This window comes from Alligator mississippiensis, chromosome 6 (assembly GCF_030867095.1).
Source record: "Alligator mississippiensis isolate rAllMis1 chromosome 6, rAllMis1, whole genome shotgun sequence".
NCBI classification, from domain to species: Eukaryota; Metazoa; Chordata; order Crocodylia; family Alligatoridae; genus Alligator; species Alligator mississippiensis.
In genome coordinates, this window is record NC_081829.1 from 36341461 (window position 1) to 36364097 (window position 22637).

General features: G+C 42.2%; 1 protein-coding gene across 2 annotated transcripts in view; it reads left to right on the forward strand.

Annotated features, from left to right (window-relative positions):
• SH2D4B (SH2 domain containing 4B) overlaps positions 1–17867 on the forward strand; it is a 119383-nt gene extending 101516 nt beyond the window's left edge. For both annotated transcript variants that reach the window (XM_059729798.1, XM_014602621.3), the window contains exons 7-8: positions 9077–9297; positions 14460–17867. In XM_059729798.1, coding sequence (XP_059585781.1) covers positions 9077–9297; positions 14460–14552 — 314 coding nt within the window. In that variant the 3' untranslated portion in view covers positions 14553–17867. The remainder of the gene's footprint in view (positions 1–9076; positions 9298–14459) is intronic.
• The last annotated feature ends 4770 nt before the right edge of the window (positions 17868–22637 follow it).

A 22637-nucleotide genomic window follows, 5' to 3' on the forward strand; every position in this document is an offset into this window, starting at 1 on the left:
CCTTTAGTTGCAGTATGATTCTAACATTCTCAAAGTATTAGGATTCTATCCTATAATGTCCTATAGATTACATTAAATTTGCAAAATTACAATTAAAATCTTTTAAATGGTTCCATCCTCATGCTAATTTAAATCACTACATTTAAAAAGTCATCCCTCAGTCATTCATGGATCACATACAGCTACACTGAAAATAATTAGTGTTTTAGTTCAGATTTTCAGGTTATGCCTATGAACACACAAAAATTAAATATTTAAGCACTCTGGTTTTAAAGTGCCTGCAGATACTTGTACCTGTGAGTTGTAGTGTTTGTACATATGTAGTATAATGTGTGCACATAATTGGATTTCTAGGGCTAAAAATCAGGTCATTTGTCCAGAATATGCTTACTAGGGCTGTGCGAAATTTCACCTGGTGTTTCATTTCAAAGCTGTTTTGATGTGTTTCAAGCCCAAAACAGCGAAATCAAAATGAAACAAGAGCCTTTGAAACAGCTTTTAAATGAAACAGGGGCACTTGAAACTTTTTGAAAGTTTTGAAACATTTTGAGTTTCGAAGTCAGGCTTACTTGGCTATGCCGGACTCCTCCTGGAGGTACAGTCCCCCAATCTGCCTGCTGGATCACAGGAGGCTGGTGCTACTGCCTGGGACCTGCACTGGGCGCAGTCCGTACCCAGTGCAGGGAAGATCGGTGCTGCTGCTGGCCGTAGCCGGCAGCACCAGCCTCCTGGCAGTCATCTGGCAGGCAGATAGGAGGCTTGCCCACACTCCTGGGAGGGCTGTGGGGCTGTACTGGACTGCTCCTGGAGGTGTGGGCCCCCGATCTGCCTGACAGATCACAGGAGGCTGGTGCTGCCACCTGGGACTGGCACTGGGCAGAGCCCACACTCAGCTCTGGGAAGATAGGTGCTGCTGCTGGCCCCAGCTGGGGCCAGTGGCAGCACTGACTTTCCCAGCACAGGCTGTACCCAGCAGCAGTCCTAGCTGGCAGCACTGCTTCCTGTCATCTGGCAGGCAGATCGGGGCTTGCTCACACCCCCGGGAAGGCTGTGGGGGCTGTGCCAGACTGCTCGTGGGGGTGCAGGGCCCCCATCTGCCTGCCGGATGATAGAAGGCTGGTTCTGCCACCTGGGGCCAGCGGCAGCCAGGACCATCCCTAGGCACGAGCAGATCAGGGTGACATCCTGGGCTCCATGCTTTGGTGGGGGCCCCATGTTTCTGGGAGGAGTGGCTGTGGCGACTCTGTGCTGCTGCCACCAGCTTTGTGTCCGGCCCCGTGCTACCCCACTCCCGCTGCCTGAGCCACCACCAATGGTGGTGGCAGTTTCTTCACATTCAGGGCATGTGGAATCGGGTTGGGGGCAGGTCCCCGCACAAGCTGATTTGCCCCAAGCCCCGCAACAGAGCTGAACTGAGTGGGGTGCAGGACACAGGGCAAATCAGCTCATGCAGAGACCCATCCCAATCCCGCACCTCCTGGATGCAAAGAAGCTCCCGCCATCATTGGTGGTAGTGCTGGTGGGGGTTGGGGGAGAGGGGAAGTGAGCAGACAGGCGTGAAGTCAGCAGCAGCAGTGCAGAGTCACCATGTCCACTCCGTGGGCAACCCCAAAGCATGGGGCCTGGGATGGTCACCCCGATTTGCCCCTCCCTAGGGACAACCCTGGCTGCCCCACGTGGCAGAACCAGTCTTCTGTTATCCAGCAGGCACATCGGGGGCCTGCACCCCCAGAAGCAGTCCAGCACAGCCTCCACAGCCCTCCTGGGGGTGCAGGCAAGTCCCTGTTCTGCCTGCTGGATGACAGGAGGCTGCTGCTGCCAGCTGGGACTGCTGCTGGGTGCAGGCCATGCTGGGAAACTTGGTGCTGCCGCTGGCCCCAATCTTCCCAGTGCTGGGTGCGGGCTGTGCCCAGTGCCACTTCCAGGTGAGAGCACCAGCTTCCTGTCATCTGGCAGGAACATTGGGGGCCTGCACCCCGAGGAGCAGTCCGGCACAGCCTTGCTTGGTAAAGCTGAGCTTACTTGAAAAGATTGCTGATTTCGATACTATGTTCCAGATCCTCAGACTTGCTGGGTACTGATGGGTAGGTTAAGGGGAGGTCAGAGCAAGTTAAAATGGCTACCTGATCTAAGGTAAATCGAAATTGGAGGGGTTAGTGGGGAGATTTCTGGGGTCCAGGAGGGCTTGGCAGGATCAGTGGCTCTCACAAGGACTGTGTGGAAGCTTGGGGGGGATGGGAGGGCTCTCTCCCCCGAGGAACCAGGGGCTATTTTTAGCTCCCCTGATCCCACTCCCAGCTAACCTACCCCCTCATTCTGCCTGCCCTTCTCCCCACTGGGACTTATTTCCTCCATTCCCAAAATTAGTGAACACTGATAAAACTGGCAGTGGGAGTGGCTCGCAGGATGGGGAGTTTGTGGCTGGTCCATGGGGAGGCGGGGGGGAGGGTTGTCTGCTTGGAGGTAGGGTAAGGGGAGGGGCTAAAAATAGCTTGGTCCTGGGGGAGTTGGTAGGAAAAGTGCAGCCTGGGCTGGGCCCCGTGGCTGGGCTTTCCCAGCCTTGAGGCTGCACTGGAAGCTGTAAAGAAGCTTGGGAAGGCTAGATCAGTCTAAAAATGGCCAACCCAATCTAAATTAGACTACCTCAGAGATAGGGTTAAGTTAGATTGAGTCAGCCTTTTTTAGAGTAATCTAACCTTCCTGGGCAGTTTGCACTTAGATTGACGTAAGTAAGGATCTATGTCTTCATCTGGATGAACTAAGTTAGATTGGGTGGCCATTTTTAACGTTATCTTACCTCCCCAAACATCCTAACTTCCCCAAACAACTGTATGCACCCTCAGTGTGTAAGAGTACAGTTTTAGGATTGAAGGGGAGGGGAAATCTCTGACCTTACCCAAGATATGCACTAAACTAAACTATGACTAGGAATAATGGATGTAAACTGGTTGAGAGTAGATTTAGGTTAGATATTAGAAATACATTTTTCACAGTAAGGGTGGCCAGGATCTGGAATGGGCTTCCAAGAGAGGTGGTGCTATCACCTAGCTTGGAGGTCTTCAAGAGGAGGCTAGATAGTCACCTGGCTGGGGTCATCTGACCTCGGTCCTCTTTCCTGCCAGGGTCAGGGGGTCGGACACGATGATCCATTGTATTCCCTTCCGACTCTACAATCTATGAATCTATAAACTGATCTTAATTTAAGTCATGGTCATTAACTACACAGCATTGTCAGTACTGTGCTATTAGCTGCCCTGAAAGTGGCTATGGCCAGCCCTTCTCATTTTTAGCAGTAACCTAGAAGCTAAGTGGCTCCCAGCAATTTCAAGGCTTGTAATAGCTGCTCTTTGACACTTGAGTCACCTTCATCCTTTCCATGCATTTAAATGGAGTAAAATTACATTACAGGGTCAACTGTGGGGCTGAATGATGCTATGCATGTCAAGAGTTTATACAATTAACTAACATGGAGATAACCAATGTTTGTCACAAGCTAAAGAGGGTTAGTTGGCTATGTTAGTCTGAAGTCAGTCAGAAGTCAGGGTAGGTATGCACTTTTATAGACTACCTAAATCAAATATACATAGAGAGAGAACACAAGCTTTTTTTGAACCCAAGTTCAGTGAAGTCAGAGACAGAAATTGAGACTGACATTCAGGAAATTTTTAAATGTATCTAATATGCAGGTAAGTACAATACACTGTAGTTTGAAATCAGTGGATTTGCACAGCTGAGAATCTTGGTGTTTTTTATTTTGCTTTGTTTTGGTTTTAAAAGAGATTAGCAAGAATTATAGAGGGCAGGAAATTAGCTTTCAAAGCATCAGAGATTTCCTTTCCAGATAATATTTCCAATTAATATCCTAACCAGCACAAATAAAAGCACCGGTGATTGTAAACCTCTTAGTAGAGCCTTGGGGAAAGCAAAGTTTCTTGACTTCAGTTCAAACAGTTTTAAATGTTGAAGCGGGGCTTTCACAGATGTTGTTTATTTCACAACAGTGGTCTCAGGAGCGAGTGGTGCCACTCTCTTTCTTGTTGCCTTGAGAATAGTATAATGTTTTGAAAGGGTGGAGGGAGGTTTTCATGGCTTTAATTACCACATGGTGAAAAACTGAACCTTAAAAAAATAAAATAAGATTGAGGTAAGAAATAAAGATGAAGTTCTCAGAGCTATTAACAGTATCAGGAGAGAGAGTGAAGAAAGCAGCTGGCTGATAATTTATTATACCATCTTTAGGAGGAAGGAGAATTAAAACAAAAAAGAACTTGGCCATAAACAATGTAGCATTTCTCACCTACTCAATGACACAGGGGCCAAAGAACAAAAGGAAGCTTTGGCAAAGAAGATAGTGTCATGTGGAAGCCTGCAGTGTTTTCACTCCACTGGTGGGAGTTGGAAGCAGCATGACATTGTTTTGGATTAAACAAACTGATGCTAAACATATTTGGTGCTATACGTCTAATAGTGATGGTCACTCAGATCCAAAAATATCCTCATTTTATTGTTCTCTACAGAACATCTTACTTTCCCTTGCTTTAAAGCTGTCAGATTGCCAGTTCCTGTTGCATGCTAACAGGGTCCTAAGTAGGTCTATCGTTAGTCAGAGACAGCTTAACCAAAACCACTGCCGCTCCCACAGACACATTTTAACAGCATAGTGACTTAGTTCCAGCAATGTATAGTCACTGGAGAGTTACTGGAGAGCCTGGTAGCAGAATAAACTTCTATCTGTCACTGGAATATTATGTGCTGTGAAATTATGACAAGAGCACTAGATCTATATATTTTCTAATAGAGATAACTGTTTGAAAGAGGATGTGCAGTGTAATCGCTGTTAAATCTTTTTGTTTGTATATTCAAATTAGGGCAATTTTATAGAGATTTGGATGTGTGCCTTAATAAATACTTTGATTTCACAATCCATTTCATGTGATTCTTGGCACACAGTATCTGATATTAAAAATCTAATAATGCAGCTTTACATAATAACATGGGTTCATACTGGCATGATCTTTCCTTTGAACTGATCGGCAACACTTATTGTTAACATTTTGGATAGGAGCATTTCCACCACTATTTCCTCTTCCTCAACAATATGCTTTTGGTTTTGTGAAATGAATTAATTGACATCTATAGTTAATCATTTGACTGCCATTTCTAAACACATGCATATATGCATATGCTTACTGCCTGTTTTGTATGTCTGATAAAAACAAGGCACAGTGCCCCCTCAAAAGGCAGACAGTACTTTTTACTGTGGCCTCATTCATTTGAGTTATAATCTTATGTGGATGTGAACAATAGCAGGGTTGCTCAACCCCCAGTCCATTGGCCAGATGCAGCCTCCAGAGCCATGTGATCCAGTCCAAGGGGGTCCAGAAATGTGGTGGTGGGGGAGTAGTGGCAATTTCATAGATTTCATAGACATTAGGGCTGGAAGGGACCTCACAAGATCATTAGGTCCAGGAAGTCTGCTGGGGTCAAATGATCCCAGCAAGATAAGCATCTGAACGTGCTTTAAAGGAGTCCAGAGTAGGTGCTTGCACCACTTCTGGGGGGAGTCTGTTCCAGACTTCGGGAACTCGGACGGTAAAGAAGTTTTTCCTTATGTCCAGTCTAAAACGGTCTTCCCAGAGTTTGTGACTGTTGGACCTTGTCTTCCCTTGGGGTACCCTGGTGAACAAACATTCTCGCAGTTCCTGGTGCATACCCCTATTTTTATAGGCTGCCACCAAATTCCCCCTGAGCCTTCACTTTTCCAGGCTGAAGAGTCCCATGTCTCTCAGCCTTTCCTCATAAGACTTGTTCTCTTGTCCTTTGATCATGCATATGGCTCTTCTCTGGAATCTCTCAAGCTTCTCCATGTCCTTCCTAAAGTGCAGAAGCCAGAACTGGATGCAGTACTCCAACCGCAGCCTCACCAAGGCCGAGTACAACAGAAGGATGACTTCCTGGGTCTTGCTTGAGATGCATCAATAGATGCAAGCCAAGGTTTTGTTTGCTTTGCCAGCTGCAGCATTGCATTGGTGGCTCATGTTCATCTTGTGGTCAGTCATGACCCCCAAGTTCCTTTTGGTCATGGTGCTAGCAAGTGTAGTGCTGCCAAGCCTATAGGTATGATGTTGATGTTTTTCCTGAGGTGGAGCACCTTGTATTTCTCAGTGTTGAATGCCTTCAGGTTTTGGTCCACCCACCTTGCAAGCCTGTCCAGGTTGACCTGAATCACCAGCCTATCCTCTAGTGTGACCACACTTCCCCATAGTTTGGTATCATCAATGCATCTAGCCAGTCCACTTATACCTGAGTCCAGATTGTTTATAAAGATGTTAAAAAGTACTGGTCCAAATACAGAGCCCTGGAGGGTGCCATTGCTCACCATGCACCATGTTGACACAATTCCATTGACTACCACTCTCTAGACCTAACCACGGAGCCAGTTCCTGAGCCATTGGACCATGAGTTTGTTGAGGCTGCAGTTCCCCAGTTTAACCATGAGGCCTTCATGGGAGACCAAGTCAAAGGCTTTTTTGAAGTCTAAGTAGATTATGTTAATTAACGCTACCTCCACTCCACCACTGCCAAATTCCCAAGCCCTGCAGGCTAGATGACAGGGCCTCATATATGGGATGTGGCAGGCATGTGTAGAGCTGGGGCTGGGGTGGCAGGCCCAATCTGGCATGCACAGGGTTGGGGTGGTGGGCCTGATCTGGAACATGTGGGGCTGGGCCTGGGGCCAGGCTAGGGTGGTGGGCCTGCTCTGTTGCCTGTGTGCTCAATCTGGCTTGCACCAGATCCATGGACTGACTCCACACTACTCATTTGGTTGGTGGGGCAAAAAGGAGGGGTAACACCAAACTACAGGACTCCAAAGAGCCACAAAGTGTCTGTAGCATTCTGTAGTAACATAAAAATATTCCATGAGACTGCATGAAGTAAAGCCTTGGTGACACTCTTTCTAATACACTTTACTGCATGGCTTTCTAATCATCATACATTGTTCCCTTTTTCAACTGACACTTGATGGTTTGAGAATGTTTGGAAAATTGTTCCAAGTGGGCATCATTGTTCCCAGAGAAGAGAGTTGAGAAATCCACATGCATTAGATGTTGATACTTTACTTTGTCACATGGTTTTCTTCAGGATTACTTAATTCAGCATCTTTTTTTTTTTAAGCAAGTTCATTTGGCATGTAGTTCCTCAGGACAAACTTGACCCAGGTTCCCAAAGTGGAAGGCAAGGGGAATAGTTCAGCTATGTGGCCAGTCCTAATCTCACCATTTGTCCACATACAGAAGTGCCATCTCATGAGCCCACAAGTATCACTTCTGGGCTCCTGACTGAGATTATAAGGGTTCCTTGTTTTCTAAAGAAAGTGAGTATTTCTCCAAACTGAGTGGAACAAAATACATCATAAAAACTCCATAGAGATGTAAAATGTGCAAATTACCTAACAGCTTTGGACATTTATCCCCACTTTATTTCAGTCTTCTTGGTGGTTTTGAAATCTCACAAGGGAAGTAATCTATCATGCAACTAAGCATGGTGCTGGAAATATTGCAACTCCTGGGACAATCTTTCACTCTCCTGCTCTAGCAAAGAAGCAGTTTAGTATCAGTAGGTGACACATTTGTATCTCACAACTTAACTCATTTCTGGGTAACAAATTTGGCACAAAGCTACCCTCTATGCTTTGGAGAATTTTTTCATTGTGTCTTCAGAGATAACAGTAATCAGAGGGGTTCATCAAACTGGGATCTTAATCTAAAAGCAGAGAAAAGTGAAGGGATACTGTACTTCAATTCCTTTCTATCTCAATAGGAATGTTCCCAAGAAATGACTGCAAGTCAGTGTTCTTCTCTCAACTCCTCCACTACTTTGCTGTACAACTCCTGGCAATTCATTTAACTTCACTGTACTTCAATGTTAGGAACAGACCTTGCATTTATCCTGGGACAAGTTGTCCGTATCTTTGTCCTGGAACAGAAAGGTGCCAGAATTGGCATGTCTACACATCACCCTTCCAATCAGGGTATAGTGAGCAGCTGAATTCTTTGCCACTTTTCTGCCATTAATTCAATAATCCAATCCCAGGACAGCTGTTCAGATGCACTCAATATCCCAGGACAAACCATTAGCACATCTTATCTCATAAACTTTCTTAGAATTTGTCCCAGGACAATGGACATCTGAATGATTGCACTTCACAGTGTTTTTTCCTGGGATAAATGAGATGTCTGTTTGTAGCCCAATTTACGTTTCTATAATAGTAAACATAGAACTTCTGGCACTGATTTTGTGCATCTTAATAACCATAAAACAACTTTGGGATGATCAGATCAAAGGTATATTTCTTGTTGCTAAATTAGATCATTATTGAAAATAATAGCTGAGTATCCATGATATAGGAATTGTAATTCCTGGACCAGTGCTTCAGTTAGTTTGGCATCCTTTGTTCTTTTGATGGTTGAGGATGTAGAAACTGTATCCAGAGATCAGATGACCTTTTTTATATTATTCGTTTATCCATCAGTTTTATTTGTGCAACCTTACTAGAAAGATGAGGACGGGTAAAATGTGACAAATAGCATAAGAGGAAAATAATAATAAGTAACCAAATTATTAATAACTGAAGCTTATAGTATTCTATCAAAACTCTTTCATAGCTTTTCTTCAAAGATGGCTAATAATTACTGACTCCTATAAACAGTAATCAGTAATCTCTTAACACAACATGCCTCTATCCACATTTCAGCATTTGAGAGGCTTTATTCATTATAGTTTCATTTGTACTCTTGGGCATAAATCTGTTTTATTTTATTGTATTTATTAAGGATCTGTCTATACCATCACTATGGTAAATATGAGACCATTGCAAAGAAATATACCCACCCACTTATTCCCCCCCACAAACTTCATGCATAATAACGTCGTGCACTCAAAAATAGAGTAGTAACACAAATGTGTACCACTGTTCTTGAGATTGAGATTGCGACAGCGTCTGTGCTATGTTCAGAAAACTAAAATTTTCCGAGGCCTATCATCCACCGCTATATATTTTTTTTCTTCTTGTCAGGTATTATTAGCCGCCAGGAGGCTGAAGAGTTGCTAATGAACAAGTCTGAAGGAGCATTTCTGGTACGAGTCAGTGAGAAAATCTGGGGCTACGCCTTATCTTATCGCCAACAGAGTGGATTCAAGCACTTCCTGGTGGATGCTTCAGGGGATTTCTACAGCTTCCTGGGGGTAGATCCCAATCGGCATGCAACACTCACAGATCTTATTGATTTTCACAAGGTATCACTTGATATGTAAAGATCAATCCATGACCTCTGTAGACTAATAATTTAAAGGGGAAACATGTACTTTGGAATCAAACTGAAAAACAGAAAAAACAGTAAAAAGAGAAATCTACATGTACCATAATACGTGTCATCATAATGTCCATTTTTATATATACACTTTTAGAGTTTGTTCCACTAGTGAAGTGAATCAGGGATTTTTTTTCCTTCAAAATCTTCAGTATATATTTATGTCCCTTTCTAACCTGCTTCTTATGCTTTGCTGGACAAAAAAGGTGCACTAATAGGCACTGACAGAGCTAATGCTTGCTGAGCTTCTTTGGTCTGCAAAGTTGGACTGAAGATACTACAAGAAAGTGCTTTTAATAGTATTTCAGCATGTTAGATGTTGTTCCCAAAGATATCAAGTGCAGAAGCAGACCCAAATGGGAATGAATCAGGCTGTAAAATAAGAAATAGTCCTGGTTCAATTTTAAATGTGAACTACTGGTCTTTCTTATTTTATCCTAAACCCCACTTATAAAATAGTTTGTCATAGAAACTCTAGGTAGACATGAAGTAGCTTGCCTGAATGCTGTGCTTTCTGTTTTTCAGCCTGTAACCAAAAAACAGCTCCATTACAGTCAGGACACATATTATTCTCTTGTTTGTCTCTCCCTATGTCACCTCAATCAGTTATAATCCTGCTTTAATCTTTACTTCTCATCCATACTATTTTTCTCTTCCCTCTGTAACCTCCTTTACATTCCTTTTCCTATATTTTTTTCATCTTTGCTTCATAGTTGTTTTATTGATATTTTTCTCCATCTTTTCTGCAAATACGACTTTATTGCTTTTCTTTGATACAACATATAAATAGCTTTTTTCATTCCTCTACTTTCAGTATCCCTTGTCTTTCCTCTAAGCCTTTCCTGAGATGCAAGTATTGTGCTACATGCTGAGCACATCTACATGTGCCCCTACAGTGCTGTTGTAACTGCATTGTCATTTAGTACTTCCTGTAGGAAGTACTATATGATAGCATAATAACAGCTGTTACTGCACCATGCCAATGGGGGAATTATTTTTAGCCACTACATTGCCATAGCAACATGCTATCGCTAGGGAGTGCATCACTATGGCGACATAGCTGCAGCATCATGGTTTTTGCCTACTGACACTATGTTGCTTTAGCATGTTGCTGTGTCGATGCGCCCACAAATATACACTTATAAAATTACATGCTATTCATTTTCGTATTAAATCTTATGTTTTAATTATTCCTTATTTATATATTGAATAACCAGAGAGAATTGTTGTTACCTTGTGTTTGCATAAATCTGAAACATTTGTACCTAGCTCACTAGGTTTGCCTTTATTTCATGTTCAGGAGAATTTTGGCCTGTGTGTTGTAATTGCCACTATACAGTACATGACAGTCTCTGCCTCAAGGAATTTATATTCCGAGTAAGAGAAAGAGAGAAGTCAGAGTGTAACACTATGCATAAGAACATTTGAATGCATAGTGAATAGCTGTGTAAACAATGACTTGTTTTGTTTTGGTTTTTGGTGGCCAAAAATACATATGTGACTTATTTCAGCTGAATGTTTCATTTGTCTCATAACAAACATTTTGTTTTATTTATCTCTGTACTGTTATACTATCTCCCCTTTTACCTGAACATAATGCAAACATTATGTTCAACATTTCAAAGCAAAAATACTAACCATTTCAAAATGGATGAGGATTGAAATGTGTCAAAAGAAAGAATTTGAATTTTCTGATTTTTTCTTCATTTTTTTGGTTAAACCTACATACCAGATATGAACTGAATCTGTGAATAATTTTGACTCCCAGAAACTATTTTTAAAAATAAATTTACCAATTTCCCCAGAATTTTACCTAAGGACAGGTACAGACTTTACAAAGAAACTGTATCTAAATCAAAGAAAACCAATCTAAATCCAGAACAGTACAGAAATGCAGTGCATATAGACTAGTTTAAAAATGTAGAACACAGTCTAAGCTAGACCTGGATGGATGTAGAATGAGAGTTAAGCAATTTAGGTTAGATCAGTTTATCAAACTTCTATACCAGATCCCCTAGCATCTCAAGTTAGGCCGGAGTCCCCTGGTATCCCAGGCTGCTTTGCAAGACCCCACTAACCTTCCCTCACACGGTAGAGTACTAGTCTTACCTGCTCCAGCTGAACAGGTTCTCACAGAGCCAGCTGCTGGCAGGTTGTGGGGCTGGGGGCAGTGGTGGAGAGGGAGGGGGCTGGGTCCACCTGGCCCTGGTCCCAGTTTGAGCCAGCCCAGGTTGGGGGGCCCATGAGGCAGGGGCTCCCTGGCCCAGCTGGCCAGTGTGGCTCCTTTCTCCATCCCCACCCTCCTTGCTGGCTATCAGCAGCAGTGGGGGAGGAAGGTGGGGAGCAGAGGCCCCTGCCATGTGGATCTGGCCCCTGGAGACTGGAGCCAGCACATTGGGAGGGGGGTGCTGAAGAGAGGTGGCCTCTTCTTCTCCCTACACCCCACTGCCACTGATAGCTGGCCACAGGTGGGTGGTCAGACCTAGGGCTGCACTGGCCAGCTGTGCCAGGCTGTGGGAAGGGGGAAGCACCGTTCACGCAGTACCCCCCACCCAGCTGTGCTGGCTCAAGTCTTGGGGGCTGGGTCTGCACAGCAGGGGCTTCTGCTGTCCCCCTCTGCTGCTGCTGCTGGTGTTGACAGCTGGCTACCGGCAGGGGCGCATGGCTGTAGAGAGGAGTTGTGCTGGCAAGCTGAGCCAGGCAGTGGAGGGAAAGCCACTTTCAGGCAGGCTCCCCCAACTGTGCTAGCTCAGGTCTGCTGGAGCTGGGGCAGAAGCCTCCATTCCCCCCTGCCCCTTGCCACCACTGACAGCTGGTCACTGGTTGGGGGGAGGGGCTGGAGAGAGGTCCTGTGGTGGCCCATCATGGGTGACCGGCTGCTTGGCTGGGCTTGGCAGCCCCATCTACCAAAGGCTGAATGTTTGTTCTGTTCACTCCTGACCTAACCTAGGGCACTTAGAGTAAAATGTGAAACTTAGACTGCTTCTACCTTGGGCTTTTTGACCATCTGTACTTAGCCTAGATGTAATTGATACAGATTCCTAGTCCCCCTAGGGAAGTGGTAAAAAGAGGGACTTAAAACTACATTAAGGAAGCAAAAACTGATTCAAATCATATAGAAAAATCTTGAACCAAGCTACATAAAATCATTATCCACTGGTACAAGATAAGTGTGGAAAGGTAGCAGAATGCGGCCTTTGCTGGGGGTAGACGTTGGGTAGGAGTTGAACATAAACACTTGAGTTTTCTTTTATAATATGAGAAAGTCTCCATCCAGACTACCTTTTTCAAACTCAGTACATCTCCTTGTAATGTCTCCTACAGAGCTGAGCAGCACCTAGATTGGTGTATTTGAGAGAGAGAGACTCAGGGTTAGGCCCTGTCAGAAGGAGAAGAGCTTAAAAGAGTCACACAGCAAATACTTAAAGAGTCCAGGTAGACATTGTGGGAGATCTCAGCACTAGCTGCAGCAGTTTTGTTTCCATATGGCAGCCAAGTGTGATAAAAAAATGCCTGTATATTTCTTGTTTCCTCCTTGCTCTTCATAGGCAGTAGCTACCTTAGAAAGCCTATCCACCTACAAAGAGCACTGCGGCACCTGTCAGAAGCAAAATGTCTTTTAGTAACATTTATAAGAAAAAATATTTCTGCTCCCCCCTGCCCCTGGATGATAAAGGCAATAGTTCTAGCTATGACAAGCTTATTAGAGAAGTTGCTTTTCCTCTAGGGTAACCACACAATTCTATTTTAATTACTTAGCTTAATAGCCATACACAAGGCTGGCCAATTTGCTGGTAAGAGTCAATTCAGTATTCTGTTCCTTTCCTGTCTCCTACATGGTTGTTTCTGAAGCTTTTCTGTCTGCCCTTTCCTCTGAAGTGTGTTGTCAAGCACTCCACAGCCTTTTAATAGTCAGCTACCCAATGCAAGAAGCTGTGAAGGCAGTGCAGTGGAAATTAACAGAATCTCTTCCAGATCCTGCCCTAGTTCTGTCTTAGCTGAAACTCCTTCAGGGAGTCTCCTGGTCTTTTGTCATGGTTAAGATAAACTGTAGGTGGATTCTGTTTATATTCAGAACTTGAAGTTTACTGTAATTGCTAAGACTAGAACAAGTACTATAAGAATTCAGAGCCAGCCAAAGAAACGAAAGAGAAAATGGCACTAATAAGGGTTGTTTCTATTTCCGTATTCTATTCTGGTCTTGATTTGAAGACATTAGCTAATGATTATTAAACATGTGTGTAAGGGGGAGGGGGGTGCTTGTGGGTGGAGGGGATATTTAGACCATGGCAGGAAATTATCAAGCTCTGCATCCACAAAAATCCATATGATACCAGCCAGTCTAGTCTTCATATGTACTTTTAGACTCAGCAGCATTTGTTTTTGTGTCAGTATATAGTGTCATATTATTGACTGCTTTTAATCAACTTGAACTACTAGACACTTGCTTCTACTTTCTTGTAATTTCCAAAGAGGTTTTCATATGATAAGGAAGATTCCATATTTATTTGTATCCCAACACAGTGACCATGGATCAAAGTGAGGATTTGGAATGGACTTTTAAGGAATCAGCCACTCGAATTCCTATTGCATTTCAATAGGAATTAGGTCTCTTTTGCAAATCTCAGGCCCAAAACTTGGATCTAATTTGGGATGAGATGCACTGTGTTTATATCATCCTCACTTCGGACTAACTTTGGCCTATCTCTGGCAAGTTCTTTTTCCCTGACTGTATGGAAGAGAAAGTACCAGTACTTATACCAGTATAAGTATCCAAATAGAGATGAAAAAGAACTGGTCTTGCCTAGCCAACTCCAGAACCTGGATGGAAAAGGAGACATTGCTAGGATCTCAGTGCATATTTTATCAGATACCCTTTTATGTTTCTACTAGGTTTGCAAATAATAATCTTATAATATAGACCCTGGGCTACAGGAATCTTTTTCTTTTCCTGCCCAGAGGATAGGTCCTCATTACAATTGAATGGGGGTGGGGGGTGTCTTCTTTTCAGTTAAGCGTTTATTTCTCTCTGAGATCAAGGGAAGTCTTGAATGCATGATCATTTAAACATCTTTTTTGTCTTTTCAGGAAGAAATCATCACATCCTCAGGTGGGGAACTACTACTGGAACCATGTGGACAGAGGAGGAACCCACCAGACTATAGTCCCTTATTTGAATGACTGCCTTCAGGACTTCAGTGAATACCTTATGCATAGTTAAAATAGTAAGACTCAAGCTGATAAATAGTATGCTAATGATCAAATTTTCAGTCACTAGTTTTGTGGACAACAAACTGCCACCATTAAACAGTCCGAGAAATTACTATTTAACCCGATTTGTAGAAATAATTTATATCACTAATATTTTAATTATAGATGAATACTGGTGGATTACAGTATCCCTAGATATGTTTTAGGAGTGGTGATCAACTAGCATTGACAGTTATGGTTACATTTTGATTGTTCACTTCTATCCAGAATTTAAAATACAGTGTGACAAACAAGGACAACTATTGTATATATTCATAAAGTATTATATGAAAGAGTGTAGAATAGTCCCCCTGCGCCCTGCCCCCCCACCTTTAAAGTCAGGTTTGCCAGTTTCCAGTGACAGTGTTGCCAGTCAATCTTCTGACCAGGAAGGAGAAAAAGACTTTAGAAACCTTCTGTAATTTGCTATCTTGTATTGTTTAGTTTAAGCTGGAAATTTGCCATATTTCTTTGGAATTCATCCTCATAAAGTGAAGCTCATTCCTGTGCAGTCTAAACAAGGTCATTTGTATCACTGAAGACTTTGTGGTAGGTCTGCGCAAATGGCCTATCCCTTCAGAGAATTATAAACTCATAGAAAAGTATAGCTAGAAGGGACCCGTTGAAGTTATTTAGTTTAACCCCCTGCCTGAAGCAGGATCCTCCCTCTCCAAACCATCCCAAGAAAATCATTGTCTAACCTAGTAGTAAAACTATACAATGGCAAAGCATAGGGCCGTAATCTGCCACAGGTAAAGCAGGGTGACAATAGTGGCCAATGTTCTGATGCTTCCAGGTTTGTTAAAATACCCATGACAGTTAGCATGCCCAAGATTGGGGACTGAAAAGCAACACCGGGTATGTCCTGGGAACTAGAGCCAAACATCAGCCACATTTTATTTTTTCAGCATTTGGCATGTGCAGAGCAGGAGTGAGTGGGTGAAAAGTAATTTCATGGTGGTGATGGGTATTCTATAGCAGTGTCTAAGGCACTATGGACATGCCATGTGTAGTCCAAGCAACTAGAAAGAATTATATTCATACTAAAGGAAGGGGAAATTATTGTGTGCTAGCTGATCATTTTTTAAAATAGGCTCAAAGGGTATGTGCATACATTACATTTAGATTGACCTAACTAGGGTTAGGTTGATCTAAGTGCTGATCTTTTTAGATGTTCAGGGAAGTTAAATTAGGCAAAACATGTCTGGTCTGATCTAACTTAATTCATCTGAGGAGGTTCACTAAGTTAGATTGGGAACAACTCAGCCCAACCTAGTAAACATTGCACATGTTTGGAGCACAGCCTTGGGGCTGGGAAAGCCCAGCTGCTTGCTCCAGCCCTGAGCTTGTGCTCCTCAATTCCCTCCACTCTCAGCCATATTTAGTTCCCCAAGTTGACCTTCCCACAGACAATCTTCACCCCCCACCCACAACAGACCCACCATTCCCCCTGTGGATCCTCTAGCCCCTGGGCCTTCCCCAATTTATTTACATCGGATTCCTGGTATGGCTCCCAGAACCACTGAACATGTGCACAAGTGGGACCTGATCTATGATGAACATCTGTATGTACCCAAAAGGGAGTACATAATCTGGTGAGTACACTGTTTTTCTCTGTATGTATATTTTGAGATTTAAGACAATGAGTTAATGAAGCATGGCATGCTAATTTGGCTAAAATATGAACTCAACCATTTTATCATCCAAAATGCAAACCAGTCCAACATGTTCCCTGCTTTCAGTGATAACTAAACCACTGGGTGAAGTTTCCAAGCTTTACTTTAGTTCAATATGCTTTCTTGTCTGTCCTGCAAGGTGGGGAGAAGGTGTTAGACTGATTCATGGTTCATGCCCTTTGATATATAAGGTAAACACATACAATTCAAAATCTTATATAATATACCTCAAAGCTTTGTCATGCATCTTTATACTAGACAACAGAAAACATTAAAACAAACATTTATAAAAATGAGTAACAGAGTAGGTGCTTAGGGTATGTCTATGCTGTAAATGGCAAGGTGTAGAAATAAACAACCTAGCTCTGCCTGAGCTAGCTCAGGCACAAGAACCAATTTAACTGTAGAAGCACAAGCTCATCAGGCATTAATTTACCCCACAGCAGCCAGGGTTCTATCTTCCCCATCTTCTTTGCTGATAAATCAATAGAAATCCAATTTGTCACATAGAATCATAGAAAAATGGGGCTGAAAGGGACCTCGGGATGATATCTATTCCTACCCCTGGCTTAAGGAAGGAACTTCCATGTTTAAACCATGCCAATCAAGTATTTATCCAACCTGCTTTTAAGAACTTCTAAGGAAGAAGATTCCAGACATTTTCTAGGAAATGTATTTGACTGTTTAACCTACCACACTGTTACAAATTAGAAATTCTTTCAAATATCTACCCTAAATTTTCCTTGTTGCAATTCAAGACCATTAGGTTTTGTTCTGCCCCCTGCCTTCCACCCCAAGAAAATATGTTTAATCACCACCCTCTTTATAAATATCCATCAAGTAGCTGAAGACTTTTATCAAAGCCACACCTCTCCACCCCCCACCCTCATCTTCTCTTCTACAGACTGAATATTCCAAGTTCTTCCTACCTTTTCTCATAAGCCATGTTTCCTAAAATTCTAAATAATTTTTGTTGCTCTCCACTGGAATCCTATTTTTTTACATCTTTCTGTAATGGACATTTCCAAAACAGGAACTAGCATTCCAGGTGAGACCTCATTAGTGCTAAAGAGTGGAAGAATCACTTCCTGTAATTTGCAAGCAATAGTCCTGTTAATACAACCCAATATAATATTGGATGTTTTTCAACAAAAGCTCTTATTCAGTGATCCACTATAACCCACAGGTCCTTTTCTGCAGTACTGCAACCTAGCTGGTCTTTTCCCACCCATGATCATAGGAGGGACACATTTGAAATAGCTATGTACTCTTGGGCTGGAATCACTGTGAAACTTTTAAGTGGTCAGTTTCTCCATCTTTCTTAGATATGCAGAATGCATTTTGGAAAAAGAGGGACTTTGTCCATAGGTTCAGCTCCTGCCTCATCTCATCTGCCTGTCCCTTAAAATTCTCCCAGGAATTGCTATGCTCCACACTTAACTGTGCCCTAGAACTGGTATCCTGTGTATTGTATTTGTCTGAATTAGTCTGTAAACTGTTCAGGGTAAGGGACCCTGTCTTGTACATATTTGTAAAGCACCATATTCACCAGGACTGCTATATAAATAAATTCACATAATAATGATAAAAGTTTTTGTGTTATTTCCACTCTTTGTAATTGTTGAAATCAGAAAATTAAGATACAGACTGCAATGCCATACAGAGTATTTTTTCTTATCTTAACATTAATTTACTATGAGATTGAACCCATCTGTGATTGTGATCAGTGAGAGGGAAACTTTAATTAACTTTCCACAGTGAGACATTTAGCTGGACAATTTATGTGCAATTTACATGGGTCATCGGCTCAAGCAGTTTTAAATGGTTATTGTAACACCTTATAAAAAATGGTTGGCTAGCAAGTTAGGATTCAGACTAAATTGGCAACACAGTGTTCTCCTTAGTAGTTAGAACAGCTAGGCTCATGGTACTATACTCTTTTGCCATTTATTAGTCTCAGGTGCTATCTCACCTTTCTAATCAGGTCCATCTGAAGTGAATCTTTGTCTATCACCAGGAAACCAATTCGCTTTCCTTAAAGGAGGTCAATGATTCCTTAACATGGACCATTACATGCCTGGGGATCTTTTAGAAACTTTTTGCTGTGCGTAGGACATAAGACATGTTTGGGTTTATGTAGCAGCTGAGTAAGTGCTTTGAGCTCTTAAACAGTGGTTTTCAACCTGTTCAACTGTTAGCCACCAAAATTCTATTGTGAATATATCCCACAGTCCTTCTGAACTTGAATTCACCATTTGCAAATAGTATTACATATGCTGAATATAAGACACATCATTTTCCAATTCTTTTGATGTTTAACATATCTTTAGTATTCATTCCCTGTACAATTATGGGCATGTAGAATATGTAGAATTGAAGAGTTTGTTCTATATAAGGAATTCACATTCATAAGAGGTTGACAGTAATACAATTATTTCTAAGTGATGTATTTTTTTAGTCCCTGTTCACATATTTGTACATAGAACAAGAATACTTGGCTGATTGAATCTTTAGCTCACCTGTCCCGTTGTGCCCTAATTAACATGTAGAAGACAACAGCATTTTTTCCCATGAATAATACATTTCCTCATTTTTGGTCTGCATCCATGCGTGTCTCATTTTCGATTTTACCTGGCTTTAGAATAAATTCCTTGTAAGTTCCCTTGCAAATGAAATTACTGTCTGGAAAACTGCAATTTCATCTTGAGAGTTTTATTATGCTAATAAATGTCAGAATTCTCAAATAAAGGAATTGCTTTTTTCCAGAGCCCCACAGAAATAATGAAAAACAGCCAGCCAATTCATGGAGTACCAGCAAAGAAAAACTACACAATATATAACCAGAAAGAGCAGCAATAAAATATAGTGCAACTTAACTGAAAATAAATTTCAACGGAAACAAAAGGAGATCATAGCAGGCAGAAATTAGGAACAGAAGCTTATCTTGGTAAAGATGTACAGCTGCTGCGAATACACTGGAGGGTGGTGGGAGAAATACAACTGTGGAGACATTTTTCAAGCTAACAAATGCTTCTTTCTGCCTTCCAGAAAACAGACAGATTATGAAAAGGTAACCAATGAGTGGGAGGGATAGAAAGGAAGAACAAATATAGAAAAAAAAGAAAATAGAGAGAGAGAGAGAGACAAACGTGTTTATTCTATTGTTTTTAAAACTTTTTACTTTATTTTATGCAGCCCCTAGAGAAAAGACTGAATAATGTTGTCTTCCCAGTCTCAATGCTTAAACTGTGAGATGAGTCTAAAATACAAAATTCAGAGGGAACTGGAGAAGGTGGTAGCTCTTGTAAAAATAGCCACCAACTACAGATTGCTTTCCAGGTTTGCAGTCAAATTCCAAGGTCTCAAAGCCCACTCTCTTGTACCCCCGCCCCTCAGCCCCACCTTTACATTCAAAGTTGTTTGGATTTGCTCACTTTCCTTTACAGTCTTTTGTGGTGTTTCAGTTTCCAGATTGCCCAAGTTTATGATATTCCAGCAGTGACCTTCAAATCTTGCTTTGTGATTTATTTTTCCAGTGGTATCTAATGTTGAGTCACGGGAGGTACATGCTATGGATTTTCATTATAAGGCTTCCTGTCAATATTTCCTGTCAATGGGGCCTCTAGGAATGGATTTAGAGATCTATTCTGGTAAGTCTACTTTTATAGGAAAACAGAATTCAGTAATAATGAAAACCTTTTCAATTTTTAAATTAATTAGACTTTCTTTTACACCTGTGTCATAGCAATAAAAATATAATACATAGGCTTGTAAGTATTTGTTTATACCCTTTACAAAGAAGCTTTAGTGCATTTATTATCATTTTCTTACTAGGACCACCTTTGTATATGGAATTTCTGAGTTTTTCATTATCTGTTCAACGTGGAGAATTTTCCAGTTTAATCGCATAGGTTTGTCCATGGGAAGGTGAAAACCAACCAGCTACAGCAAAATCTTACAAGACTGAGATTGTCAAATCTGCTAAAAAATTTGGATGCTTAATTTTCAGTTTATCTCTGTTACAGTTATTGTATATTATTTAGTATAAGTATTTGAATCTTATATTTTTTAATTAAAGCAGCACCTAAAACTCATCTTGCTGAATGTTCACTGAGCAATGTTTGGTGTCACTGCACTTAGAGAGAGATGTCTTTTGAACATTTGTAATTAAAAATGATGAAGATAAACATTATTTTTGTATTTCCTGACTATAACTGAGATCCAAGCTTGTTGAGTCAATATGGGACTCTGTATTAGTTTCTATTGACTCTGAAAGATGTTTTTTCATCCTGACCCTCTGTTTGCATAAAATTAAGTACAGTGAACCCACCCAAATTTATTCAAGTTAAGGATAACCTCCACATATGTTCATAGAAACAAGTCTTCCAAGAGGTATGGAAACACAATGTGCTCTAAGCACACAAGCCTGTATGTATAATAATATATAATGGTGCTTTTTTATACAAATGTGGTTCAAAATCAAATTCATAAATCCTTTTCTTCAGACATTTATAACTCCATTGCTCTAGGGTGAAATGTGGCATCTCATACTGGGAGCAATTCTCTCCTTTTTTATATGAATAAATCCATTTGCATCACTTGCAAGCTGAAGTCTATTTTTCACAGGTTGCCAAAGATTTACTTTCTTGTTTGTTTTGTTATGTCTCTTTAAGATTCCATTTTTCCTCCCCCTGAGGATTGGGTTAATGATTTGATGGACTAATATGCCCTATCAATTGTGAAAGGAGGTGTTTTCATATGTTGTGTTTCCTGGACAGATTCTTTTTCCTTGGTTATGTATTAGGCTGCTTAACAATAATGATGTATAATTGATTTTTGGACCTAATTTCTTGCCATGAAAGTACTTTATGTAACCTCCACTTCAAATATTTGCTTACTGTTAGTGATTAGCTCTGTAGCCGGTGTGTTTATATTATGGCATGTGGATAATGCAGATTTTCTACTAGGCTAGCATACAGTTTGTTTGCTTTTTCTTGGAAGTCCTTTAAATAGTTAAGGTTACATAATTGTATTGAATATTACTGAAACATAGACTATACACACTTTTTTTTTCCTGAGGAGGAGAAACAACTCCATAAAAGACGGGTCATATTATATTCCCTAGATCCATGCTCAAAGAAAACATGTAGTTCTTCCTTATTTTTTCTCCCGGTACCAGACATCTGGACTTATGGAGTGATAACTCTCAGTAGCAGCAGTAGATGGCGTGCAGATGTCCTATGGAACTTACACATCAAGTTAACATAGCCAATATAACTCCAAATCATTCCAGGTAGGCAACCTGTTTCATGTGCCACAAATTGCACACAGTGCATGTGCACCCTTTTGCCATGCTGCTAATTTGCAGCGCAGCAGTTTTTTTTGACACTGCCGTTATTCATTATTAGTGAATCTTGTTTTCTTATAAAAGTGGACTTACCAGAATAGAGCATGCATTCAGAGGTGTGCCTAGGGACAAATAGTAGTGGCATAAATATGTGCTGCTGCTATTTGTCCCATGCGAAACATATGCCCCTGCACTTGCGTGCTCATTGGGATGCACCCATGGGGCGTGTTGAGACAAGTGTGTATGTGCCTCTTGCCCCACCTCAAACCCCTTTGAGATGGGTCAAGAGGCACGTGCAGAAATGAAAAAATGTTCCCTCCACTGCAAGTTTGCAGTGCGGGGGCAAAATTAGACCACTGGATATCCAGGGGTCTACAAAAAATGGAGTTAAAAAAGCAGGGCTGGGAGGACACAGCCTGAGGCAATTAAAGGCTGGGTCCTCCACAGAGATGCTCTGGCTGCCAGAGCATTTCTGTGGTTGGCCCTTACCTTGGTGCTGAAGCACACTGCCTGCTAGGAAGTATGCTTCAGCACCAGGGTTCCAGTGCCAGTAAGTAAGGGGCTGGGGGGGAGAGGGGCTATGGGGGGTACCCTCACTGGCCCCACACACTCCCCTAGTTCCCCATCCCTTTTCCTGCCTGGCCCCACCCCCTGCCAGCCCCCCTGAGGCCCCTGATCCCTTTCCTGCCCAGCCCCACTCCCTGCCTGCCCCCCCAGACTCCCCTGATCCCTTCCCTCCCCCATCACTCTGCAGCTCCTGATCCCTGCCACGCCACCCCAACATCACCACCATAAAAGAAAACTGCCCCCCCGGCACATACCAGCAGTCCAACTGCCATCTGTATCACTGGGGCCCCGCCTGCACAGCATGGGACAGAGGGACAGCCCCAGTGGCCCCAGTCTGGGCCCTCCTGCCCTCTGCTGCCCTCTGCTGCCTGCGGGGGCTCTACCAGGAGGCCCTAGAGGCCCCCAGCCCCTGCTTCTAGGGTAAGT